A 25,315-nucleotide genomic window follows, 5' to 3' on the forward strand; every position below is an offset into this window, starting at 1 on the left:
CCTGCTCTGACATTCTTGTCTTCCTGTCTCTACCTCTGTTCCTTCTTGACTCTCTTGTACTTCCTTCCATCTGCCTTGTATCATGTATAACTCGCTGTCTCAATAGACCATCTGATTCTCATCCTACGTCCTACGCTTCAGAAACACCGTTTCACAAAAAATCCCGCTTGAAACACCCCTCCAATTGTCCCATCTTCGGCTTTTATAATGCTTTCTGTATGCTTCAATTGGTGCGTCCCAATCATTATATCGTGCTGATATAGTCTCCAGGTTATCCGTCCCATCCGGCTGTCTGGGACAGGCCGTGTGCCGCCGATTTACTCTTTATACTGCAGTCGTCTTCGCTCGTCGGACTCTCTTCTGAGAAGAAATGCTACTCGCTCACCATACTCGTCGTCATCCTCCTCCACCACATCCTCCTCAAACTCATCCGACAGCTCCAATGCCTCGACTTCAGCCACATCACGTCCGCAATCTTCGGCATCCGCTACTCCTAATCAAACCATGCCCGAGGGCTGGGAGGATAATGCCGACTACTCGCAGATCACCGCCTTCTCGCAACTGCCCCATCGCTTCTTTGGCACCAACCAGCACATCAAGATCAATGAAGATTTCAAGGAGGCTATGCGTCAGATCTTGTGGCAGTTCCGTGCCCCCATCAGATACGCTTTCGCATATGGCAGTGGTGTCTTCACGCAATCCACTAACCAGTCGGCGGCCAGCGTAGCCCAATCCTTTTCCCCTCACCCTCATCCGCCAGAGGCTGTTACAAAATGGCAAGAAGGAGGAGGCAAGATCATCGACTTTATCTTTGGTGTTTCTCACACCGAACATTGGCATTCGACAAACATGCGCCAGAACCCTCACCACTACAGTTTCCTAAAGAGCTTGGGTTCTTGGACCGTTTCAAAAGTTCAGGATAGCATCGGTGCCGGAGTCTACTTCAATCCTTACATTACGGTCAACGGTGTCATGATCAAGTACGGTGTAGTCAACATTGACACGATCTGCAAGGATTTAAGCGAATGGAATACTCTGTATCTGGCCGGACGTCTACAGAAGCCTGTCAAGATCCTCAGGGACGATCCAAGAGTAAGACTCGCAAACCAAATCAACCTCATGTCTGCCGTCCGCACCGCGCTTCTCATGTTGCCCGAGAATTTCACCGAAAGACAACTCTACACAACCATTGCAGGCATCTCTTACATGGGTGATCCTAGAATGAACCCTCGATTCGGCGGTGAGAACCCTCGCAAGGTCGCCAACATCGTCGACGCTCAACTACCTAGCTTCCGTCAACTCTATGTCCCACTGATCGAGAATCTGCCAAACGTCGATTTCAACGACTCGGGTGTTCCCAAAGAGCACGGTTGGGAGACGGAGGCGGCCATCGCCAATGCTCTCTCATCTTCTGGAAGGGCAGTCCCCGCCGAGGACATCATTGGAGGCTTAAATGGTTTCAAGCTGCAACAGGACATGGACCCAAAGCGTCGTGGAAACATGGTTCGACGTCTACCCAAGGGCTTCCGCCAAAAGCTCTACTGGAATTACCAAAAGAAGTTCCAGATTCCTGGTTCTGCATTCGACAAAGTCATAGAGGAAGCAACAGACGAGGACTCGATGAGCATCAGGCGTCGCGAGGGAGGAGACTTCGAACGTCGCATTGGTACTCAAGATGACATTCCCGAGGCTGTTGGAGACTGTATCAAGAAGACCATCAGCTGGCCGAGTACAAGTCAATCATTGAAGGGTGTTCTCACTGGCGGGCCAACTCGCTCCTGGAAGTACCTCCAGGAGAAGCGCCAAAAGAGCAAGTTAGGCAAAGCACAAAAGGAGGGCGAGAAGGAACCTAAGAAGAAGGAAGAGTAAGAAGGACAATACCTACTGAAAACCCATGTAAATATAGCGAGGACGTCAGTCTGGTTTCGTTGGTTTGCTAAGCATAGCGGTCCTGTTGGAGTTTTTGGCATATGGCGACAGGCCACGGACCTACTGGAAAAGCCTTGGAGAGTATGAGTGAACTATTTCCATTTTTGAAGCATGCTCCGACTGTTGGCATCGTGTTGACATCGTGATGGCCTCGATTCATTTAGAGTTTGGCCAACACCGTCTCTCTTGCATGTACGAGTGACTGCAGCTTCAGCTTCAGCCCCAAGACCACAGCCGCACGATCACATGGGAGATATGCGCTCGAAGAATGGATACACAGAAACTATGAGAGACAAGGAGAACAAACTGAGAATAGCAACATTCCTCGTGAAAATCGTCATGATGTAACGGCGAGAGGAAAAGCCATATGTACAGCACATCTCACCATCTTCCGATCGGTCGTAGCTACTGGTCTAACCCAGACTGGACGGCCTGTCGACTTGAAGGACGATAGGCGACATGTCTCTGCCTCTCTCCTTTCGCTCCAGGTAGTTCTCTTGGGCTCTTGGTTGACAACTCTGCTCTCACACCAACAGCATCCAACTCATAGCCTGGTGCACCGTCTACGTCGTACAGCGGAGGAGGTCTTGCCATATGTGACAACGGCTCTCTCGTCTTTGATGCACTCCTAGATGGAGCACTATCGTGAAGGGTATATGACTGGCGAGATCATCCCTCGGAATGCTCTGCGACGATGACGTCGCCAAAGCATTGGCCCAATGAGTGCTAGAGCAAGCAAAGGCACTGTAATACCGAAACCGACGCCAATACCCAAACCTGTCCAGTCTCCTTTTGCTTCGGAGTGGGGTTCTGCTGCTTTAGTGAACATTACTGTTGGTAATGCAGGTGTACTGGTTGTGGATAAATCGCTGCTCCTTCCACTAGTGGTTGCCGCTGACCTGGTTTTGGTGGTGCTCGGCGACAGAGTTGACGATGCACTTGGAGATGGTGTACTTGGAGATGGTGTACTTGGAGATGGTGTACTTGGAGATGGTGTACTTCTTGGTCCATGATCTTTAAACTTGTTTCTAGCATTGTGAGATCATCGATCGTAGTATTGCTTGATTCTGCTGTGGTGGCTGGTTTGGGATTTGCTGATTTGCTCGTTCCGGCTTGTGAGGATAACGAAGTACTGAGCCGGGACTGAGGCCTCGTCAGACGCCTGAAGAAATTCTTTCTTAAGGTGTATGGTAGCTTCGGAGAGCAAAAGCTCACGATTCTGGGAACACAGAATGACCTGGCGGTCGTCCCAGACTGTAAGTGTCCGATGAGACGCTGGCATGGACGAACGAGCACACGACTACCTATAGATGCTGTGAAAGGCTGCCACGGAGGACGCCTCCATCCATGATGCTAAGCGAATTCAGTTTATCGAAGTCAGGTCTTGGATTGTCAAGGAGGAAATATTGCATAGGAAGGGTGCAACTCGTGGTCTTGTATAAAGCTTGAGGAGCGAGGAAGTTGGAGCTTTCTCTCCGAAATGTTGCCGTCGGCTTCAGACCATGTCGCGGCTTCCACGTCCTCTACTCGCACATGCAGTCTATTTTCGATTGAGATTCCCGAGTGCCAGAGCTGTTCGCTGCATCGTCGTGCTTGCTTCCAAACGACCTCCTGAAATGACACTCATTCTGCAGGCGCACATCCGAGGGGTCGCCACCGCCGAGCTCAGCTGTCGGTCAGCTAGCCATGTCGAGATTTCGCGATCCTGCAGGATGAACACCGAACGTCCATTTGGCTGCCCTACTCCGTACCTGTCTTGCGACTCCTCGATTGATGGATCGCATTTTCATGATCCGACATGCGACAGTATCTGAGTGACCAGAATGCTGCCGCGTTCATCATAGCCATAAGTTACAATGTCGCCCTTCTGTTTTCTCAAGCTTCGATATACCACGCTGCCTTTCAACATGACCGAGCTATCCCGCTTGACCTTGACGTCGCAACGTCCTCCAGCTTTTCGAAACGGGAGCTAGGTTCTTCGCATATAACGTTGTATACAGATGTACAGGCGTTCTCTTCTCCTGGAATGGCATCGATCCGAATGTAGGATCATACTCACAACGGCAAAAGTGATGCAGCAGCCAGAGTTCACTATGATATACGCTTGTCTAGTCACATCTAGCTACACAAGATTAATACGATTTCAAAAAGAGGGCTCAATCATCATTCAGCTATGATAGTGCTCAGCTGATCCCATTCATGCTTTCGGTAGGTTATCGACAGATTGTCGACACAGAATGTCATGAAGGCAACACATTTGGCACGTGTATATGTGTACATTCTGTTGCGAACGTCGACGAAACAAGGTAACGAGATGGAGAGCCAAGGGCCTGCAACGTTATCATTGACTCCAACTAGGGAAACAGTTACCAGTCTAACTCAAGAAATATGAGATGGAACATGTCTGACTCCTGCTGAGAAAGGGGAGGATGACTGGATATTCCTCGCCTTGCATCTCCGTCATGGCCTCTCTCCATTCCCACAGGTTTTTCAGCAAGAGGCATTGAATCATGTCGCCGTCAGCATCTGTCCTGAGCTTCAAAACTGCTGTTGCTCTCTTCTTCGGGTTTGCGGGAGCTTGGTGGCTCGTCGTTCACACATCATCACTCGGAGGCTGGCGGTATGAGTTCCCTCGCGATGCTTTGAATTACGGCCTCTCGTCACAACAATGCGATGCAGCATTCCCTGGCTTCTATGGAGACATTGATTCAGCTGTAGCCTCACGCATGGCAGATCCGATCCGATTGGAAGAGTTGGAGATCAAAGATGACCAGTGTATGGTGCGAGTACTGATATACGACTCCGAAGTAAGTGACAGAGCAGAAATCGGCATGTGTTTCGTTCATGTATCTGACTCGAAGCTCGCAGCTTTTCATAATCCAAGGCCATCAAAACAAGAAATGCTGGATGGGACGATGGCACGAAAGAACTAGCGGATTCCTACACATGATTCATCAATCTATCATAACCGCGCCGCCGGGCTCGATACCCAACATAGAGTTCATACTAGATCTCGATGACGACCCTCAAAGACCTATCGAATTCGCACACGGCAAAAACTCGAACAAAACAACCGTATGGGGTCTCACCAGACTGGCACATCAACGACACATCTGGCTTCTCCCTGATTACGCATACTGGGCCTGGCCATCAGCACGCGTGCCAAGTCACAGTCAAGTTCGACGTAACGTACGGCAAGTCAATCTCGCATATCCATGGGAAAATAAATACAACAAGGCCGTGTGGCGAGGCGATGCGAATCTGAATCAAGGTGTTCGGAAGCAGCTCATCAGTGCTGCGAAAGACACTGCTTGGGGGGATGTCAGAATTTGCGACATCTATGATGCCCAGACGAAGCAGCATTGTATGACACAGGATCAGCTTTGTCGGTACAAGTACCCTGTACATACAGAAGGGTACACGTACTCAGGACGCTTGAAGTATCTGCAGCTCTGCAACAGTGCGCCTGTTGTACACAAACTGCAATACCTGGAGCACCACCACGGTCTTATGAAGTCCAGTGGTCCAGAGCAAAATTTTATCGAGGTCGAGAAGGACTGGTCAGATCTAGATGAGAAGGTAAGTCTAACTTGACAAACATCGAATGGAGCGGATACTAACAATTTCATTTTGCAGATGACATACTACACCAAGCACGATCTCGAAGGCCAGAAGATAGCAGACAACAACTACAAGACTTTCCACGAGCGATACTTGACTTCAGCAGCAACGACATGCTACTGGCGACGCTTGTTTACATCATGGGCCAGTGTACAAGGCTTCAAACCCGAACTATACACGACCAACGACCATGGCAACAAGGTACTTCGAGGTATACCTTTCGAAGTCTATGCTTTGGATGCCGAGCATCCCATGCCGGACGTCTGATTCACGAATCATTTTCTTCCACACATACCCTCATTACATTTCCCATTCGCACACTCTATCCACACACTTCATTGTTCAGCCTTATCACTTTTGTTCCTCCACCCGACTGGAAATCTCAGTAAATATGATTAATGAAGCACAATCCAACACACACAAACTGGAGTCATTTGGCTTGTTGATCAGATCAGAATGCGATACAGACTTTCTTGGTTGTCATCTCGAGATTTCAGCTAATGCGGACTATCATGATTCATTGGCTGGTGCGTCTGATGTCTCTGCCTTTCTCCCTTTGAACCAGGCAGTTCTATTGGACTTTCCAGCAGCAATTCCACCCTCGTAGCAACGGCCTCTAGCTCATAGATATGCACTCTATCAGCATCATACCACTTCCAGGATGCCGGTCTGCGAGAAGCACTATCACGGGTAAAGCGGTCCATAAAGGCAATCCGCGAACCTCGCGACGACGACGACGACGACGACGGCGACGACGACGGTGACAGCGCCAGAGGAAGACGCCAACGCCCATGAGGACGAGCAGAAGACAGCAGCACCAACTCCTGCTTTGATGCCTATGCCCTTCCAGTCTTGCTTTGCCTCTGTGAGTTGCTCTGATACTGTGGTTGTTGTTGCTTGTGCTGAGAATGTAGGGACACTGGTGCTTGGTGTTCCAGTCAAGCTCTCGGTAGATATTGTAATCACAATGGCTGTAGACGTCCTAGTCACGCTTTTGTGGTGGAGCGTGATGGTAGTATCTAATGTAACCACAGTTTCGGTGATGGGCGATTCCATGGCTGTTCCGATTCTATATTCTGGTGCAGAGGGTGAAGGAGTGGTCGCTAGGCTCTACGGACTCGATGTTGATGATGTTGTAGATGACAAATCTGTCGAAACCTTCGACGTCTGACCTGGACCCGGAAAAGGTGCTTCGATTTGTACCGACCCAGCAGATGTAGAAGCAACAGATCTCGGGCCTGGTGGTGAGGAGAAAACGTGCATTGCAACGTGAGAAATTAGGGTTGTAAGCTCTCTGATCGATTCGGTGATGAATCTCTTCTTTGGAAAGCTCAGAGGATGGTTTCTTGATTTTCACGTTTAACGAGTCTTCATGCTACTATCGCAGGCGGCTATCCTGCATGGCCGCAGTTTCATCATTGTACAACGCGGCGCTTACGGGTGCACCTCCATTCGAGAGTGCCGCGGGCGAAGTGTTGGTGCGGCGTGTGGCATATCTCTACTCGTGGATAAAACATCGCTTGCACATAGTTGAGACTCGTTGGTGTTTAGCCGTGTCAATGAACTTGTTAAAGTGCAGGGAAAGGTACGCACGGCGGGAAAAAGACGCTTGTTGATTCTGATGTAGGTGACGATGTCTGATATCATAAAGTCACCAAAGCGGACGTTTATGATGGAATCTCTTGCTCGAGAATTCTGACACCCTGACCCGGTCGCAGAACCTTTACGAGAGCATATTCATGTGGTATGCCACACAACACTACTTTCGTCGGATGCCATCGCCATTCTGAGTGATATCAGTGCAGTATAGGATATTATATACTCATACATAAATTTGACGCAGTCAACTATCTTGTGTACTACCTGCAATCTTTAACGACCGATAGGTTATTGTTTGGCTTCTACCAATCAAAGCATCTGCTCAGAAAACATTGCAGGATATTTTCATCTGACAGATAGATGGATATCCACGACTCCGCCTTGATGCTTGTTGACAATCGATACAAAGCCATACTGGACAATAAAATAAAACAATCCCTCTCGCTATCATAACCTCCCCACTCGCTCCACGAGACCAGTCTTCCGACAGAAGTCTCAAGTAGTCTCAAGAAGCGGACAGTTCTATCTTTACACATCAAGCTCAACCTGGTTCTGTCCAAATCATCACGAAACACTCCCGCTACCATCATCTCTTCCGACTCCCTGAAACATCACTGCTCTTGAAACAAAGCGAAACCTTTTCCCCAAACTCCTGCACCCCAGATCTACCCAAGCATCCGCATGTCAAAATATAAATACCATCCCACGTGTCTAGTTCCCATACCTAATTTTATACTCTACTCGCGACCTCTGACAGCCATAGCGTTCGTGGCCTTGGTTTCATCCTCCACAAACACGTTTGGTCTGGATCTCTATTCGGGTCGATCCTGCGAAGGCTTTGCTTGGGCAGCCTGAGCAGATCATCGGCGGTTCAGGCGGCCAAGGATAACATGGCAACATGTCACAGCAACGTGTCACAGCACTTCTCTGACGTCTGACCCGATGATCAGATGACGTCGAGAAGGAATCTAAAGATATGCCAATCGATGAGCTGAAGCAATCGATGCCCTGAAGTAATCGATGAGCGATGCACGATTGCCTCTGTCGGTAAAGGATGAAGAGCGATAACAAAAAAATCCAACCTCCCTATGACGCAAAAACCACAACTGTTCAGTGGCCCATGATGGAATGACCAAACGTCCTTGCATACCTCAATTTCCCGCGCAAAAGAGCGTAGGATTTGCTATGGAGCAAAATGAAAAGACGTTTTTATGGAGTGGGTACCCTCAGCGTCGAAGGATCACAGACTGCACAGAGGAAATTCTGAGTATAGTGTAATGATGGTATATGTAGATATAACAATATATCAAAGTAGATAGTTATGAAGGACAAGAAGAAGATACAGCAATCATCGAAGCACCAAAGGGGTATTTCCGCCGAGAAAAAGAAGAAGATGTGGTTTTCCGAACGCCGTACTGTTCGCTTTTTGTCATTCTTCATAAAGTGTTGAAAAGGTGGTGAAACAAGTCGTTAGAATAAGACAAAAGAGAGTGACAAGGAAAAGAAAGAAGAGTATAATCAATGACCCCTCAGTGTACAAGAGAGGTCGATGAAAACATTATACAGAAAAATGGTGGTGGGTAATGTTAGTAAAAGGCCTGACATGACGGGGCATTTCCAAGAAGAGATACGAAAAGTGGTGTTGGCAGAAGTGAAGGTGATGGCATGGCTTGGTGGCTTAAAGCAATTGAGCTACACCAGCAACGGCGGCAATGACAGCAGCAGCGCCGAATTGGACGGTTAGGCCAGAGGCAGCGCCAGTGTAGGGAGTCAAAGTAGGAGAAGAGACAGCAACACCGGTGCCGTTGGTAGAGCCGTGAGCCATGGAGGCAGAGGCGCTAGCGGCAATAGGGTAGACAGTAACCATGGAGGAAGCGGCGGCAGAGCTGGCTGCGGCAATCTGAACAGTCTGGGTGAGGAGCTCAGTGGTGAAGGAAGTCGAGGGCGAGCTGGTGGGGACGGGAGCCTCAGAGGTAGAGACGATGGAAGTCTCGATGACAGCGGACTCGACGGTGGGCTCAGCAGAAGGAGTAGTGGTCGAGGTGCAAGTGGTGGTCTCGACAACGCGGCTGACGGTGAAGGTGGTGTAGTAGGTCATAACCGAGGTGACATCTGAGGATTGCTGGGCATTGGCACCAGAGAGAGCGAACAGCAGAGGAAGAAGGATGTTGGTGAACTGCATTGTGGCTGGCTGATGTGTTTGATAGTGGGTTATCGAGTGGTGATTGTAGATGTGTTCAAGTGAATGACGGTAATGCTTGGTTCAATGAATGTTGTTGATGCTAGGCCTTCGAGGTTGGCTAGTGTGTGATAGTGGTGGTGTAAAGAGTGTGGATGGCAGAGCTCAGCTCGCAGTTGGCAGATTGAGATCCGAAGAGGAAAGAGTGACTGTTACTGTCTTGCAGCTGGAATGACTGTGTATCGATAGAGAAAGGGAAGGGAAGGGCTCGCGATACGAGGAGGATCCCCGCACAAGATATACCAGCAACCCGATCTCCCACCTTACCTATCCAAGATGCTCACTGCCCTCAATCTTAGCCGCGGGCACGAGGCCAACTTGGTCGTGTGGAGGAAGCATAAGCAGGGCAAAAAGAACGTGCTCATCTCATTTCCCGGTATGCGCTTGGTCGCAAACAGCCTTCTTGGGTCTAGTGTCACACCTCATTTCATGCAGAAATGCAACGAGGCGGGCGCTAGATCAAACCAGTGCGACCATTAGACTTTGGTACCTGGCGCTTGTGCCTGTGTCAAATCGGAGACTTTGGTGCTCGACTCTTGGTCTGTCGTTGTGCAACCTTCGCCTCGCGACGTTTCCCATGCAGAACAACATGTGGGGATGAAAAACAACACAAAACGGGCGCTGGAACCAGCAACGGCCATGCTATCGAAAATGAAGCGATCAACAGTTCATGCATCTTGTCCGCCGTCTGAGAGGGAAATTGCAAGAAGCTGTCATTTCACCAACGGACTGCGAAATTCGAAGTGAAGAATATACCCCTCTTTCTGTCTTATACCGCGCAAAAGCAAATTATCGTCCCTCGGCAAGTGGGAAGGAATTGATAATGACTAGCCGCGATATTTTGACTTTCAAGATTATGCCACTTACCACCAATTTTCATCGTAGACATACCAAGCGGTGTGTGTGCGAGAGAATTGCTTCACTGAGACATTTGTCAATAAAACTTTTCGGTTCAACAAAAAACCCATCTCTGCTCCTCTGCTTCCTTTGGCCCATTGACTTTCTGAGTCGTGTGAGAGTCTACAGTCAATAGTGCTTTCGCGTGCTTTACTCCACACCACGGTATCCGCCAGGTCTCGAAGGGCAAAAACCTAGTACTGGCAGGTTTTCGGTTGGTTGCTGGTTCTACCGACGTCAGAGAAAGGCGTAAGAAGAAGCGAACAACGACACAAAAGGCAACCTAACCACAGAACACCCGGTCAACGGCCTTTCTTGTTCGTTTTGAGTTGTCGCTTGCACTGTCAGTTGGCCTTATACACTGCCATCGTCATTGTCACAGATGGGTAGTTATCATATCATCAACCAGTATCGTGACGATAGGCAGAAGACCCAGAGATTGAGAAATCTCATTCTTCGTTGCCATGAGACATGAAAATGCCGAGACTGAAGGTTTGTACGGCGGCTTCGACCGATAACTTTGCACAGAAACCCAAGTCGGTGGAAATCAGACATCCAATCGCTGTCGGGTTGTACCTGTGATGGCTTGGATCAAAGGTCTGGAAGCTTTTCCACTATAGCCGTCGACGGCTCCCACTCAACCAACCTTTTTGCCGCATCTCCACGCGAAGACGACAGGGCGGCTTTTCTAGAGTCTTGGAAACGGTTTTTTATTGCCTGTGGCTGCCAAGAACACCACACATTTCCGCGTGTGCTGCGCAATCCAGCCAATTGACCTTCTTCTTTATGTGCACCATATAAAAATTGTTTGCTGCTTCGATGGAAAGAACTGTTGAATTGACGCTCGCACCGAGAAAATAGACGGGTGAGGATAGTAGAAAGAAGACCCGTCAAACGCCGCGCCAGATGCATGTATACCATATCACCCACGACCCACCATATAGAACCGGAAGCTTGAAAACACTGAAATGAGAGAAAAATGTCAAAATAGACCGGAAACGAAAGATAGAATAGGTATGAAGCAACAATGAAGGTGTCCGAGGGATTACGGGCTGTAGAGTCGTTTCTACGCCTCTACTTGTATCCCTACAGGCGACTCCCATAATCTGCGAGCAATGTCTGCGGGAGATTCTCTGTCAGGTCGTGTGTTGTGATCATCGTGCTCATCATCGTCGTTGTCGCCATCACCCTCGCCCATGTGAAAGCTAACTCGAGACTTCCTGCCCACTGTTGGTCGCTCAGGGCCTGCAACAACAGTAGCATCACTCTTCTTACTAGCGATGGAGCCGGCATTGGAAGGTCCCCTACGATGGCCATTGACACCGCCATTGGTATGTGATTGTGCGGCATTTGCTTTCGGCTTGCTCGGTTTCCCAGGTAAAGAGCCACCATTCATTTTGCGCAATCGTTCGAGCCCAGCATCAAGAGGGTTTTGGAAGCGACGTACGACGGCCCATTCTTTGTCGACAAACTCAAATTGCTTGCCGGCGTGCGGGGTGCGCATGGCTTGGGCACGGCCTGTGGGCAGCAGACCAGGAAGATGGGGCTGCGAACTGGCTTCGATGTTGGAGAGACCACGTTGTAGCCATAATTTCTGTTGTGTCCTGCTCTGATTGAGCGCTGGATCTGGGGTGACTGCACCCGAGCCTGACGGTGTTGGTGGCTGCTTTTGCGAGGCGAAGTTTGGGGTTGATTGATTGCGATAGAGGTCCGATTGTTCTTTACGCGTCTGGGCTTGTGACGCGGTGCGATTGTGGCCTCTAGCACCCTGGATGAAGCCCGACTGATCGGCTGGCGTCCCATCTTTGCTGTCGGTGCCATCGTTGGAGATGAAGCGCGACACAAGTGGCGTGTTTGAACCATTTGTGACCGACAAGCCAGCAGCCGGAGTCGACACGCTCTTCGGATCGCCGAGACCCGGGTTTGCTATAGCTGAGACGGACGAGACTCTTGGAGGTGCAGCGTTCAAGGCTGGATTTGTTTCGAGCAGGCGACGAGCGATGGCATCAGCATCGGGCATGTGCTGCTGAGCTACTTGAGGATTGTATGATGAGGTTGGCGGTTGTTGCTGCTCTTGGAGTTGTAGTGGTGCAGAGGTAGGACCAGGTGGAGGAGCAGCAAAGTCCTTTGTGCGGATACTTAGGGTGACGGGAGGTTTGGTTGACTTGGGCGGACTCGGCGAGCCGACGGTGTCGCTGCCTGACGAATCATTGGCAGCTTCTTCTTCTTCAGCGATCTGGCGAGCGTAAGGGTTTAGTCTGGGATCCAGGACGACCGAATTCTGGCGAGTGTTGCTTGCCGTGTTGTCGCGAGTGGTACTGGGCGAAGCTGAAGCGCTCTCCTCTGTCCATTGGTCATCGACGCCTTCCATCTCTTCAGCATCATCGTCGTCGTCGTCATCGTCATCGACTACATCGAAGGATGGTCGCTTGGGTGCTGGACTTTTGGATCGTTTATATGGCTGTGTATGGGCGCGTCGGATATCGGGCCGTTGATGTTGAGCGGCTGTACGGGCATGTACAGTTGTCTTTCCAGCAGTGACTCGAGACAATTGACCACTGGAGAGATTCTTCTTGAGAGCGGCATGCGAGTGGTTGCGTGGAAGGTGGACGGATGTGTTGTTGCGCTTCATGTTGGGACGGGCTGGACTGGGCGGGACGAGAGTGGACTGGGAGGCAACCGAGGCCTGTTGTTTCGGCTTTGGAGTGGGAGGCTCGTCGTCGTCGTGCTGGCGCTGGTCGTGCTGGGTGATCTTGATCTTGCTCAGAGAACGATGGAAGCTGGGGTTGCGCGAGCCCATGCGGTTGTGATGGCTGACGACATGTCGCTGAGGCTTGTGGTGTGCAGACTTGTGGTGGCCCTTGGTGGTCGAGTCGCTCGGCGACTGCGAGACATGTGAAGAGGTGCTCGAATGGCGGTGACCTAGAGGAGGGCGTCTCTGCGGTTGCGGGCTCGCCGGGGCGTCATCGCCGCCTGCCATTGTGTCGAATCCCGTGGTACCGTCTAGGGTGTACCTGGTTGTTGATTGCTCGGGCGTGGGCTACCAATGGGCGGCAAGCAATGCGACGAGGTGCAGCGATTGTGCGTTGGTTATGACGGCGTGGCCGTGGAGAAGAGACGAGACGACCCCGGCAATCTGAGAAGGTCGTCCGGGGTTGCCCGCGTCACCGCCTGTCAAATGGTCATCAATTCAATTCATAATCATCCTCACGAGTCAAGCCATCTCGTTCTTCTTCTACCCGCATGGATACACATGTGTTCTGAAACCATCAATGGGCACGCCCCTGTGAAGCAGTATATTCTGATCATGTCATCCTCTCCAGCAGCCCGGTTCGCCGCACGCCATGCTGACCTTGACATGTGAACTTCGATCTACTTCCCAACCACTTTTCTACGCATACAGAATTTATATCCATCTCAAGATAAAGCCTGGCTCCTGCGATATACATCACTTCCCTCCAATTTTCCGACATACGCTGGTACTTCCATCTCTGTTGGTAATCCCGACTCATGGCCACTCCTCTTTGTCACAGCAGTCGCCATTTCATGGATGGCCTCGCTAGCAGACTCGCTGACTGTATCCGCCGGCCCCCCTGGAAAATCACCCTTCTCTTGCGCTTTCTGGTGTCCACCCCAGTGTACCGTATGTTGCTTCTTGCTCCCACCTCGACGGGACCAAACAACGACTGCAATAGCACAGAGCCCAGCAATACCCACGACCGATCCAATCACGGTTCCTGTAATCGTCCCTCCGCTCAGTTTACCAGTTCCGTTCGTATCCCCTGGGCTCGGTGAGTTGTTCATTGGAAGCGCTTTCAACTGATCGCTCCATGTCGCATTCCAGTATGGCGGATTCGCCATGGCTGTCAGTCCAGTGTCGGTAGAAGCTAATTTCGTGATCGCCTCAGCTTTCAGACCAGGTCCAGGAGCTTGTGCCAAGAATGTCTTTCGTGTTTGCCCATTCTGCCCAAGAAATGCTGCTTGTAAGAATGCACGTCCAAGATGGTACGGCGAGTTATCGGATGGCGTATAAGGCACACAAGGAAAGTATTGCGTTGGTGTGTTGGTCAGAGGGTAGTCCAAGGTCAGATTCAAGAGTGCAAAAGGCACTGAGATGTGCTCATTCCCTGAACCAGTGTCGAACGAGAACTTCAGCGCCGATGGCGACGACATGATGTGCTGGAAAGCTGGATCTGTCGTGTTCCAGATGTAGTAGCCAATCTTCTGGTCAAATGTCACTGGAAGGAACGATGCAATCGTCGAGCATGTGTTCTCCGGTAGATACATGTATGGCACCCCAGGATTTGGCATCACTGTCAGAGAAGTGTCGCTGGCGTTGCCACTACGCAAGAGATGCTGAGAATCGACTTTCGGGGAGTTCAGGAAAGGCCAGCCTCCCGAGGCAACTTCCAGACTGAGCTCAGCTAGCAGGTAATCGTGGTCCGAGACTATTGGTGTACTGATGCATCGAGACCGGTCGTAACCACCTAGGACAAGACTACCGGGGATTGGAGGCCAGACTGAGCCCATGTGTAGGCCATAAGAGACCGACGGGATGTTTCCTGTTCGATAGGCTCTGTTCAGGAACCGGTCATATCCTACATCCGAACCATTGCTGGTCGTCCAATTGAAGGTGTCTTGTCCGGCCCACAACGACAGCTGCAAACAGAGTCAGTCGGCTCGTAGACAACCCTTCTCGAGACTGATTTGGCTTACCAAGCCTACGTCCATGGTATACCATATCCCGGACTTCGTCGGCGTAACGTTGAAGTCTGAAGCTATGGTTATAGCAACCTCATCAAGATAAAATGGTCCATCTGAGCAATCTGCTGACCACAGAACGATTCGATCAGTGGTCAGGACTCCCGAACCTTCCAGATTCAGGGGATCTGCCGCCGTGTCCCAATCCGGGGCTGTAATAGAAGTGTTGACCCAATTGAACAGCGAATGGGCGGCACTTTGTGTCCACATGTCTGGACGCTGCAGTTGGCAAGCAGAATTCTGCGTGTCGCAAGCACTGGCTTGTATGAACACAGTTTTTCGTGTCAGAGATGGGAAGAAGGTAACAGGCTAGTATTGCTACATCAGCTCTTCGTCGCGGTGATACTGGACTGGATCTCATACTTACTTGCTCAGGATAGTCCACAAGTTGTACAACTGCGTTCCACGGTCCTGGAGATACTGTTATTGGGCATCACAGGGTTGATTCAGCGAAGAACACACCATCAGGGCCAGCTACACTTTGTTAGTTCATATGAACTGGTGTTCTTCCAGGTCATCTCACCTTGTGACGTGTAGTTCAATACCCAGGGGCTCGCATCAGGATTAATCTTGTTCTGTGCATGAACTGGCCAGCAGAGAAGAGTCCATGTAACCGTGAGTAGAAGAAGAAGCAAAGACCCTTGTTCTTGTGTCCTCTTGAGCAATGGAAATAGCGGAGTCATGGTTGTTTGAGAATAACCAGAGGTTGTCTTCGGTCAAAAAAGATCAGAAAGTAAAGTTCGCGTCTGGCGGTCCAGGCTTCATGCCAACTCCTGACGTTGTGCAAGCAAGAGGAAGGTGCGGGCGCATTCGTACATCATTGATGATGAGTTTCATCAGCACAGCCTGACACGGAAAGACAACTTGGACTACCTCTTAGAAGTAGAGTCTGAGAACGAATAAGATTGAGGGTCGCTTATATCCATTGGTGGAAGTCAGCCCTGCTGACTGTGGCGGGGCTTGCGAGCAGAACATACTCGAAAAGTCGCACCCAATACCAGTATTTATATGACGACGCAGGCTTCTGCTAGCCGAAGAACACGAACGTTGTTGCTTCGTTCTATTGGGTGGATCATACAACTGACTTGGCGGAAGATGTCGAGTCTTGCCTTCCGAGAGCACCTGAAACCTTCTGCAGTGCTGGAACAGTCATGTGAACAGTCATGTACAAGATCAGAATTGCAGCTGCTTCCTGAGATCCGCTGCCAAATCCTTGAACACCTGCGCACGTAAGCTATCTGGCTCAGCAACCACTGTTGGCTTTCCACGATCTGCGTCTTCGCAGATACTTGGATGGAGAGGTATATCGGCAAGTAGCTTGATGTTCATCTCATCACACTTCTTGACAACGCCTTCACGGCCAAAGATAGAATGTGTCGTAGAACAATTAGGACAAGTGAACGCAGACATGTTCTGTACCATGCCAAGAATCTGTATGGAACGTCAGCTGAGATGCGAAGCCGAATGCACGCCGAATGTCGTACCGGCACTTTGACCTTTCTGAACATCTCAACACCGCGTACTGCATCCTTGAGTGCAACATCCTGTGGTGTTGATACGATCACAGCTCCTGGAACATGTCAGTCACAACCGGGCGTGGGGTAATGCTACGGCTTACCATCAAGCTCAACTTGTTGCGTTATAGTCAATTGTACGTCACCGGTACCTGGTGGTAGATCAAGAACGAGGACATCGAGGCCACCCCATTCAACCTCATGCAGGAGTTGTTGAAGTGCCTTCATGACCATAAGACCTCTCCATGTGATTGGTGATGTTTCCGGCACAAGATATCCCATGGACATAGATTTCAGTCCATAGTTTGTGAGCGGAACCAACTGGTTATCTACACGGTTTTGTGTTAGGACAAACATCAACCAGAGGTCACTCATTGGTTCTTACTTGCTGACAGTCGTGGCTCGTTTCCTTCGAGGTCAAGCAACGTAGGTATGGAAGGTCCAAAAATGTCAGTATCGAGGACGCCGCTTCTCAATCCACTTCTTGCGAATGCAAGAGCAAGGTTGACTGGTTCTCGTTAGCCAGAGGATGGGAACCAACAGCGAGCGTGGATGCATACCGGATATCGTTGATTTTCCCACGCCACCCTTTGCTGAAGATACTGCAATGACTTTCTTGACATCTTTGATCGGTCGCTTCTCAGGTAGACCTCTTTGCATGCGAGCTCTCAGATTCGGCGGCGTGCCAGATCTCGGCAATCCCTATTATGACTTAGAACAACCCACGATAAATCAGCTTCGATGTCAACGCACCAACGGGTTCTCATGCTGCAATGTCCTCAGACATGAAAATAGTCGTTTCTGCATTTTTGTAAAACAATATCAAATGACGATCGTCTTGAGAGAAGGAGCGCTGCAAGACGTCATGACAAATGGGGAATCTTCGGCGTCGGCGGCTTCCCTCTCCCGAGGCGTCTTGCATCGAGACGCGTCCCAATCCCAAGGAGACAACACGTCCCGCCGGTTTCGCAAGGCCGCTTGTTCGCTGCAGATAACCACCATTGTCGCTTGTTCTGCTTGTTCTCTTTGTTGATGCGAAGCAGGAGGCTCCATTATTCTTAACCCACATGTCGTTGTTTGCGCAAGTAATGCTGCATAAAACGAGTCGATCCCGCAACAATGGAGACAGATTGGGATGAGGTAAGGCGTTGCCCAACAACTCCATTGCGACTCTGCATCTTCCAGACAGTTGCATTTTTGAAGGACTTCATATTCATTTTTCTCTCAGGTTGTTCGCGTTGTGCTTCCTCCACCCAGTCCAAATGCCTTGAATACACCAATCAGCACGTTTTCTTTTGATTCTATGCAAGAGCTATTATGGGCTGCAAACGAATTTGTAAGATGCTCTTCTGTTATCTATGGAAAGCCAGTTTCGCTCATCCCAGAAAACTAGGGTCGAATAACATCATTTTACGGACCCGAGCTGCAAAGATATACTTCCTACCGAGGCCATGCGCCCGCAGAAGGGCCTGTCAAGCAGATGCTTATGTGCGATCGTGGTGTCATCTCGATAACAGCGAAAAGCATTCATCTGGCATCACGAAAGGGAGTCACGCAATGGCATTTCAAGTAAGATTTCAATCATTACATTTTAAGCAAGGTCTAACATTGTCCCAGTCAAGATGATATGAAAGACCTCCGCTGCATGGCATTCACCTCGAAAGGTGTCCATGAAGTTTTGGTTGCTGGATGCCAGGAGACAATGTACAAAATTGACGTCGACAAGGGTGTCATCACCTCGACGGTACGTTTGTATTTCTCGTATCTGATAGACATGACTAATCAGACGACAGCTCAAAGCCGATGCACCATATACCATGATGAAGCGTGGTGGACAATACATTTGTGCTGGTACAGCTGATGGTTATGTCCACTTTTTGGATCTCATCAACTACAAAGTCGCCAGGACATGGAAAGCCCATTCAGCGTTCATCAACGACATGGATGCCAGATCAGATGTCCTTGTCACTTGCGGATGGTCTTCCAGACCGCAGCACGGTTATTTGCTGGATCACTTGGCCAACGTCTTTGATTTGAAAACTCTCATGCCTCTACCTCCGGTACCATTTCCGCCAGGCGCCGCCTTCGTCAGGATGCACCCTAAGATGTCCACGACCTGCATGGTCGCATCTCAAGGTGGATTGATCTACGCGATTGACATCATGAATCCAGATGCGCCCAGCATGCGGCACGCAAACGTCTTCAATACTCATATCACATCCTTAGATATAGCACCTTCAGGAGATGCCTTGGTGCTCGCCGATGCCGAATGCGCCATGCATCTTTGGGGCTCTCCAAACAAGATTCAATTCACCGAGTATGGAAGTCCGACAGAGTTTGCGGATCAGGTTGCACCTTCTCCTCCAATAGACTGGTCACCAGATGTGTAAGTATTGCTCGAGACCACTCGAGACCGTTTGCTGACTGTCGGTAGACCTCTGAACCTGGTCGGCATGCCATACTATAGAGAGATGCTGTTTTCCGCCTGGCCCAGTCATCTTGTGTCCGAAGTTGGAGCACCACCAAGCAAGATTGACGCTGGCATCCTTGCGTCGTTGAAAAGATCAGACATAGGAGGCTATACATCCTTCCCGCGTAAGACTCGAAGGCATCAGTTTGAAGATACGAGGGCCGTTCAGAGAGCGCAAGATACTCTCTCGGCACCTCGATTTCTCAGTGAACGACAGAAGGATGATTCACAAGGTCACGAAGGCCCAAGGCGGATGTCAGATGCGCTCGAAGCACTAGGCGATCTGGCCCTTGCTGGTGCAACACGAAGAGACGTCCCAGTCATGTATCGAAATGTCGAGATCAAATATAGTAAATTTGGTGTAGATGATTTCGACTTTGAGTGGGTTTTCTTACGCTATCATTTTGGCTTCCCACTGACGTGACGCAGGTACTACAACAAAACGAAGCACTCTGGACTGGAGACTCACATCGCCAACTCGTACACAAATCCTCTCCTACAGCTTCTACGCTTTACACCGACGATTCGCAATCTGGCACTTCATCACACGGCCACGTCTTGCCTCTACGACAATTGCCTGCTTTGTGAGATGGGCTTCTTAACAGACATGCTAGAAAAAGCTGCTGGCATGAATTGTCAAGCAAGTAACTTCCTCAAGGTCTTCAGCAGCTTGTCAGATGCGTCAACTTTGGGCTTACTCGAACAATTCGCCGCCGCAAACAATCCACTCTCCGTCACGATACAAGCAGCAAACAGATTTCTGCTCAAGACATTCTGCGATGGCTTCAGACAGTTGCCTCCTCATAATAGACATATGGAGCAGTCTTTGATGACAGGCGCCTTGCTAGCAATAAGATGCGGGCATTGCGCTAACGAAATGCTCAAACCGGGCGAGACTCTTGTTCACGATCTGGTCTACCCTCCGAAACCATTGAAACACCACCCACGCATGGCCCCACCAAGGCCAGCTTTCTCCCAAGTCCTCAAAGCTAGTGTTGAACGTCAGGACCAGACTCGAGGCTGGTGTGACCGATGCAAGCGATACCAGCAGCTCAGCACCCGCAAGACTATCCAGAGCATTCCCAAAGTTTTGATGGTCAATACCGCCATTCACTCGCCAGATCACAAACAGTTGTGGTCAACACCTGGGTGGCTGCCTCAGGAAATCGGCGTCGTAGTCCAGAATGGGCAATTCTTTTGCTACGAAGGCTCCGACCTCAAATACCACTTGCAGCGCGGTTTCTACGACATTATGGTGTATGAGCTTGTTGGTATGGTTATTGACATCAATAGTGCAGACAATCAAAAGTCTCATCTGGTGTCGCTGATCAATGTTGCGCCGTCCTCGCCGGATCCTGCCGATCAAGACCAATGGCATCTATTCAACGATTTCCTCGTTAGATCTACCACTTCTGAAGAAGCTCTGCGATTCGACATGAATTGGAAACTACCCTCCATTCTTACCTACCAAGCTAAATCAGCATCTCACGTTATTGACGACTCTTGGAAAGAGAACCTCGACCCATCTTTGCTCTATTATCTACCAAGAGGACCGCACAAATCACCTGATCCAACGGTACTGCGCAACCTCAATCCTACAACAGAGCTTCCTCGTGCTGGCATGCCATGTGCAATTGACGCCGAGTTCGTCGCCCTATCCAAAGCAGAAATTGACATCAAAGCCGATGGTACGCGAGAGACAGTACGCCCTCCTCGACTTGGTCTCGCACGTGTATCGGTGTTGCGTGGTGCAGGCCCCTACGAGGGTCTACCGTTTATTGATGACTACATTGCCTGTTCTGAGCCCGTAGTCGATTATCTGACCGCGTACTCAGGCATCAGCCCTGGTGATCTCGACCGCGCTGTCAGCAAACATAACCTGGTCAACCTCAAGGTGGCCTACAAAAAGCTTTGGCTACTGCTCAATCTGGGAGTCGTGTTTGTCGGCCACGGCTTACCCAAAGACTTCCGCATCATCAATATCCATGTTCCTAGAGCGCAAGTCGTTGACACGGTCGATCTCTTTTCACATCGCCTCCGCAGTCAACGCCGTCTTTCCCTACGCTTCTTGGCTTGGTACTTACTCCGAGAAGAGATTCAGCAAAACACCGACAAAGGCCACGACAGTGTTGAGGATGCCCTCACAGCACTCAAGCTCTGGCGCAAATACCAAGAGTTCATGGACGCTGGGATCATCGAAAGCATGCTCGATGATATCTTCGACCGCGGCAGAGAAACAAACTTCAAGCCGCCATCAGTCTACAAAACAGAGAGGGACACTGGTGAGTGGAGACCTGAGACTCCAGGACATATGTCTGTACCAGGCACACCAGCGAGGAAGACGGTGGGACTTGCGCTGCTCGGAGGGTCCAATCAAACTCCACCGATCAAGAAGGATATCTTTGGAAGTCCGATCAGATAGAGGTGGCTCAAGACTTGTACAAAAACATCATTAACCAGTCTTTTGACTAGAATAAAAATTGCAATTCATTTCACAATCATTGTCCTTGTTCGAAGTATCACTTGATTCGTGCCCTGTGTGAATCCCACGTTGCACTGGCTGTGACCCTACCACTCGCTCCCTGTGGATTACCCAAATTCCACCTGCTGAGAAGAAAGTACCGCGACGTCGAATCATGACCCGCGCTGTTCTTAGCGTCCTTGTATGACATGAAGTCGGATATGATATCTCGAGCAAGTCGATGTACTTTTACTTGACGAACAATGACTATTCCCGTTGTGTAACACACACATCGTTAAAGGCCAACGTTTTCTGACATATGCGAATGGTTTGATGGCTTGTATGACTCCAATGCGTATCAGATCTGCTGCCTGAAGCCTGTCGACTACAACCTCCACCGCACTTCTTCCCCACGCTTGCACGCAAATGACAACACCATACCACCCCTAACACGATTTCATCTCGGCACGAGGAGTAAACCAGATATACAACTCGATCTCAGGAACAGGACATCTGGTCGCCAGAAGCTCTCTTACAGCAGCCACAACCCAGAACAAACACACACGCAACCATGTCTTCATCACCACAACCGCCAGATGCCATCGCAGACACATCAACAGGATCAGGCACAGAAGCAGAAGCAGAAGCCACACTAGCATCTTCAGAGTCACTACAAACAGATATGCCCATGACTATGGCGGCATCAGTGGTTCTGGATCATCTACCCCGCGATGCTCATACCGCACTCGCAAAAGCTGGACTCTTGGAACAGGACAAAAGTATCACCACCTGCTTTCCCTCCTCCAACCTCTCATTCACTACAATCTATCGCCTCTCTCACCCCCCATTCTCCATCAACTCAAGATACTAACTCCAAAACAGTTCTCCTCCACTTCCGCCCCGGTCCCTCGACTCCACCTCTTCCCCGCAACATACAGAAATACAAAATGTCTTCATCGTTGCACTTCGATGCCATTATCAAATTCCTGCGCAAGAAGTTGCAGCTACAGAATCATGAAAGTGTGTTTTGCTATGTGAATCAGGTGTTTGCGCCGGGATTGGATGAAGGGGTGGGCAATCTTTGGAGGTGCTTTCGGACGGGTGAGGAGTTGGTGGTTACGTATTGTTTGGCGCAGAGTTTTGGTTGAGGGAAGAGGGAAAGGAGGAGAAGAAAGGAGAGATTCAGTGTGGGGATGGGAGGAGCAAGATATACGCAGCGAGCGAAGTTCCAGGCAAGGAAATGATAGACATCAGATGTAAAAGGCGCTCTGAGGCACATGATTTATATGACTAGACTCTACTGAGTGTACATCGCCGATGAGGGTATAACCGCGAACAAGACAAAACAACCAAAAGGAAATTCTACACACTCGTCTCTTCCTTATCCTCAGCCATCAACTTCTCAAACTCAGCAAGCTCCGCCTGAGGCATAGCGTACGTATGCTCAACAGCAGGGTATGCCCTCGTCTTAACCTCCTCTTTATATTGCTGGATCGCCCTCGACGACTCACCCCACACGTCTCCGTACTTCTTGACAAACTTGGGCAAGAAGCGCCCGGGAGGGAAGTTGCCCAGCATATCCACTTGCACAAGCACTTGTCCTGAACAGCCATTTCCAGCCCCAATGCCAATAGTAGGAATCCTCAACTTTTTCGTCACCAGAGTTGCAATCTCGGCGGGTACAGCTTCTACTACCGTCGCAAATGCACCTGCCTCTTGCACCGCTCTGGCGTCTTGTAGCAATTTTAGCGCACTTGCTGTAGTCTTCCCTTGGACTCTGAAGCCACCGAGAGAGTTTTGGCGTTGAGGTGTAAGACCCACATGGGCGAGGACGGGGATGCCGGCGGAGGTGATTTTCTTGATCGTAGGAGCCATTTCGGCGCCGCCTTCGAGTTTTATGGCGTGGACGCGGCCGGTCTTGATCATGGTGATTGCGGATTGGAGGGCTTGGTCCGGGGAGATTTCGTAGGTGCCCATTGGGAGGTCGCCGACCTGGTTGATTGTTAGCCAATGCAATACAAGGAGTGGAGGGAGCAGGGAGAGAGTGATCACATACGAGGAAGGCGGATTTGGCACCCCTGGCAACACTGCGGCAGTGCAAGAGCATCTCCTCCATGAGAACTTCGCTGGTGTCGTCCATACCCAGAGCAACCATAGCCAAAGAGTCGCCGACAAGAACGATATCAATGCCAGCCTGGTCGGCTACATGTGCCGAGGGAAAGTCGTGGGCGGTAATGACGGTGATGGGTTCGTTCTTGCGGTACAGCGACATGATCGTTGGTAGCGTGACCTTTTTGCGTGCGGGCGACGACGAGCTGCCGAGAGGAGAATGCGACGAATGACGGATACATTGGACAGGTTGAAGCAGTCTTACCGGAGCTGCCGGGCGCAAAGCTGGACGAGCGGCCGGTCGCATGGCGCGAAGCACGCTGCCTGCGATAGACATGGTGAGGCCGTTGGTATTGTCGTTGGAAGCAGCGACGGCGAGGTACGGGAGAAGCAAGTCGACAAGCGCTACACGATCAGGACGAAGAAAAGAAGATGAAGTCTGCGAATGGTCTGATTCTTCCTCATCTCTGCTTCAGAGTCATCCCTTTTTGATTTCTAATTGGCATACTGGAATATTCATGCGAGGCCGTGAGAACATGACCGCCAGGCGCATCTTTTTCTCTGGCCCCACGCAGTCAACAGATCGCCCAACCTCGCTCTGGCCGAGGCTCGTGCCCTGGAGTTCCCCCACCAGCCGAGGCGTTGCCGGTAATCAACTCCGCTTGATCTCCTTCTCTTGTATCTTCTTCTGCTCAATACTCGCTAGAACCGTGGAACGAAGCTCAACTTCTCAGCTGCCACTCGAGCTTGCGGATCTTACCCTCAGCCTTCTTGTTCTCCTCCTCCCAGCGAGCGATGCTCTCAGTGAGCCAATCGTGTCCATCACAGTAGATTGAGCCAACACACTGATCGATCTCGCCCGATATAAGTTCTTCCACCGACCTGAGCGCTTTGTGGTAGAGTCGGTAGTTCTTCAGCTGCTGCTTCTTGCACTCTTCGGCTCCAAGGATGTCGTGATTGCGCTGTTCGATTTGCTCTCTGAGCTATCAAAACTGTCAGTCTGAGCATTGTAAGTTGTAACATGGCAGCGCGTACTAGCATGATTGAGTTGTGAACAGCATCTTGGCCTGTCTTGTCGATGTTGTTGATGGTCGACCCCATTTTCTTGCCAATCCTTGCGAGTGCTCTCTCGGTGGCCTCAAGGCAGCGCTTGCTGGCTCTGTGGCTTTTCTGGAGTTTGGTGATGGATTCTGTTGCCTTTTTCAAGATGGGCTGGATCTCCTCCATGTCTGCACCTGGTCAGCGCACTGGGGTGTAATGGTGTCGTCAAAACTTACCCTTTGGACAATGCTAGAAGGGTTGGATACAGTTGGCGAACAAGGAGAAAAGAGTCGCGCGGTACGAGGCGTCTGTTAGCACTGACGACAATGAGGTATGTGGTAAGTGTGAGGATGGTAAGCTTTGTTTGTTGTCGAGTCATACGCTGAACAACAGCAGCTCGCAATTCTCGGTGTGGAAAGTGAGCGTCAAGCTTTGCAATTTTCCATCCTGCTCAAACTTCCAGTCAGTTGTGGGATCGTGCTCACGGGGCAACCGGCACGAGTGAGAGTCAAGTCTTTGCCTTCACATGCACGCGGAAAGCAAAAGAATCACCCATCTCCAACAAGGATCGAACCTGCAACCAGCAAAACATTAGACTTATTACACCTAATATTCCCGGCTGCGAGCAATACCGGCTATTCCCCTCAGCCAAAGACCAGGAGTTTTGGCTGAGT

General features: G+C 50.3%; 10 protein-coding genes across 10 annotated transcripts; 3 read left to right on the top strand and 7 right to left on the bottom strand.

Annotated features, from left to right (window-relative positions):
- Window positions 1-504: 504 nt before the first annotated feature.
- On the top strand, window positions 505-1,869 carry M436DRAFT_63514 (mitochondrial matrix Mmp37; the record flags this gene model as incomplete). The annotated part of the gene is made up of 1 exon (XM_013572151.1): window positions 505-1,869. One exon carries the CDS (start codon window positions 505-507, stop codon window positions 1,867-1,869), a length of 1,365 nt encoding a protein of 454 aa, XP_013427605.1.
- A 2,570-nt stretch (window positions 1,870-4,439) lies between these two features.
- M436DRAFT_72535 (uncharacterized protein) lies at window positions 4,440-5,817 on the top strand (the record flags this gene model as incomplete). Its single annotated transcript, XM_013572224.1, has 3 exons — window positions 4,440-4,736; window positions 4,798-5,508; window positions 5,566-5,817. 3 exons carry the CDS (start codon window positions 4,440-4,442, stop codon window positions 5,815-5,817), a joined length of 1,260 nt encoding a protein of 419 aa, XP_013427678.1.
- Window positions 5,818-6,234: 417 nt separating this feature from the next.
- On the bottom strand, window positions 6,235-6,606 carry M436DRAFT_81585 (uncharacterized protein; the record flags this gene model as incomplete). The annotated part of the gene is made up of 1 exon (XM_013572286.1): window positions 6,235-6,606. One exon carries the CDS (start codon window positions 6,604-6,606, stop codon window positions 6,235-6,237), a length of 372 nt encoding a protein of 123 aa, XP_013427740.1.
- A 2,221-nt stretch (window positions 6,607-8,827) lies between these two features.
- On the bottom strand, window positions 8,828-9,331 carry M436DRAFT_63517 (uncharacterized protein; the record flags this gene model as incomplete). The annotated part of the gene is made up of 1 exon (XM_013572152.1): window positions 8,828-9,331. The coding sequence occupies one exon, from the start codon at window positions 9,329-9,331 to the stop codon at window positions 8,828-8,830; it is 504 nt and encodes a 167-aa protein (XP_013427606.1).
- Window positions 9,332-11,351: 2,020 nt separating this feature from the next.
- M436DRAFT_63518 (uncharacterized protein) lies at window positions 11,352-13,265 on the bottom strand (the record flags this gene model as incomplete). The annotated part of the gene is made up of 2 exons (XM_013572153.1): window positions 11,352-11,530; window positions 11,561-13,265. 2 exons carry the CDS (start codon window positions 13,263-13,265, stop codon window positions 11,352-11,354), a joined length of 1,884 nt encoding a protein of 627 aa, XP_013427607.1.
- A 437-nt stretch (window positions 13,266-13,702) lies between these two features.
- M436DRAFT_63519 (uncharacterized protein) lies at window positions 13,703-15,729 on the bottom strand (the record flags this gene model as incomplete). Its single annotated transcript, XM_013572154.1, has 5 exons — window positions 13,703-14,944; window positions 15,002-15,265; window positions 15,414-15,466; window positions 15,509-15,520; window positions 15,570-15,729. 5 exons carry the CDS (start codon window positions 15,727-15,729, stop codon window positions 13,703-13,705), a joined length of 1,731 nt encoding a protein of 576 aa, XP_013427608.1.
- A 490-nt stretch (window positions 15,730-16,219) lies between these two features.
- On the bottom strand, window positions 16,220-17,367 carry M436DRAFT_63520 (P-loop containing nucleoside triphosphate hydrolase protein; the record flags this gene model as incomplete). The annotated part of the gene is made up of 6 exons (XM_013572155.1): window positions 16,220-16,477; window positions 16,531-16,616; window positions 16,665-16,889; window positions 16,946-17,068; window positions 17,121-17,262; window positions 17,314-17,367. The coding sequence occupies 6 exons, from the start codon at window positions 17,365-17,367 to the stop codon at window positions 16,220-16,222; spliced, it is 888 nt and encodes a 295-aa protein (XP_013427609.1).
- Window positions 17,368-22,170: 4,803 nt separating this feature from the next.
- On the top strand, window positions 22,171-22,639 carry M436DRAFT_13342 (ubiquitin-like protein; the record flags this gene model as incomplete). The annotated part of the gene is made up of 2 exons (XM_013571898.2): window positions 22,171-22,270; window positions 22,374-22,639. Coding segments are annotated over 2 exons (366 nt in total), but the record flags the coding sequence as incomplete, so codon positions are not given.
- A 214-nt stretch (window positions 22,640-22,853) lies between these two features.
- Window positions 22,854-23,763, bottom strand: M436DRAFT_46017 (ketopantoate hydroxymethyltransferase; the record flags this gene model as incomplete). Its single annotated transcript, XM_013571961.1, has 2 exons — window positions 22,854-23,483; window positions 23,548-23,763. 2 exons carry the CDS (start codon window positions 23,761-23,763, stop codon window positions 22,854-22,856), a joined length of 846 nt encoding a protein of 281 aa, XP_013427415.1.
- Window positions 23,764-24,322: 559 nt separating this feature from the next.
- On the bottom strand, window positions 24,323-24,827 carry M436DRAFT_81593 (uncharacterized protein; the record flags this gene model as incomplete). Its single annotated transcript, XM_013572287.1, has 2 exons — window positions 24,323-24,583; window positions 24,636-24,827. The coding sequence occupies 2 exons, from the start codon at window positions 24,825-24,827 to the stop codon at window positions 24,323-24,325; spliced, it is 453 nt and encodes a 150-aa protein (XP_013427741.1).
- Between the last annotated feature and the right edge of the window lie 488 nt (window positions 24,828-25,315).

This window comes from Aureobasidium namibiae (assembly GCF_000721765.1).
Source record: "Aureobasidium namibiae CBS 147.97 unplaced genomic scaffold scaffold_8, whole genome shotgun sequence".
NCBI classification, from domain to species: Eukaryota; Fungi; Ascomycota; class Dothideomycetes; order Dothideales; family Saccotheciaceae; genus Aureobasidium; species Aureobasidium namibiae.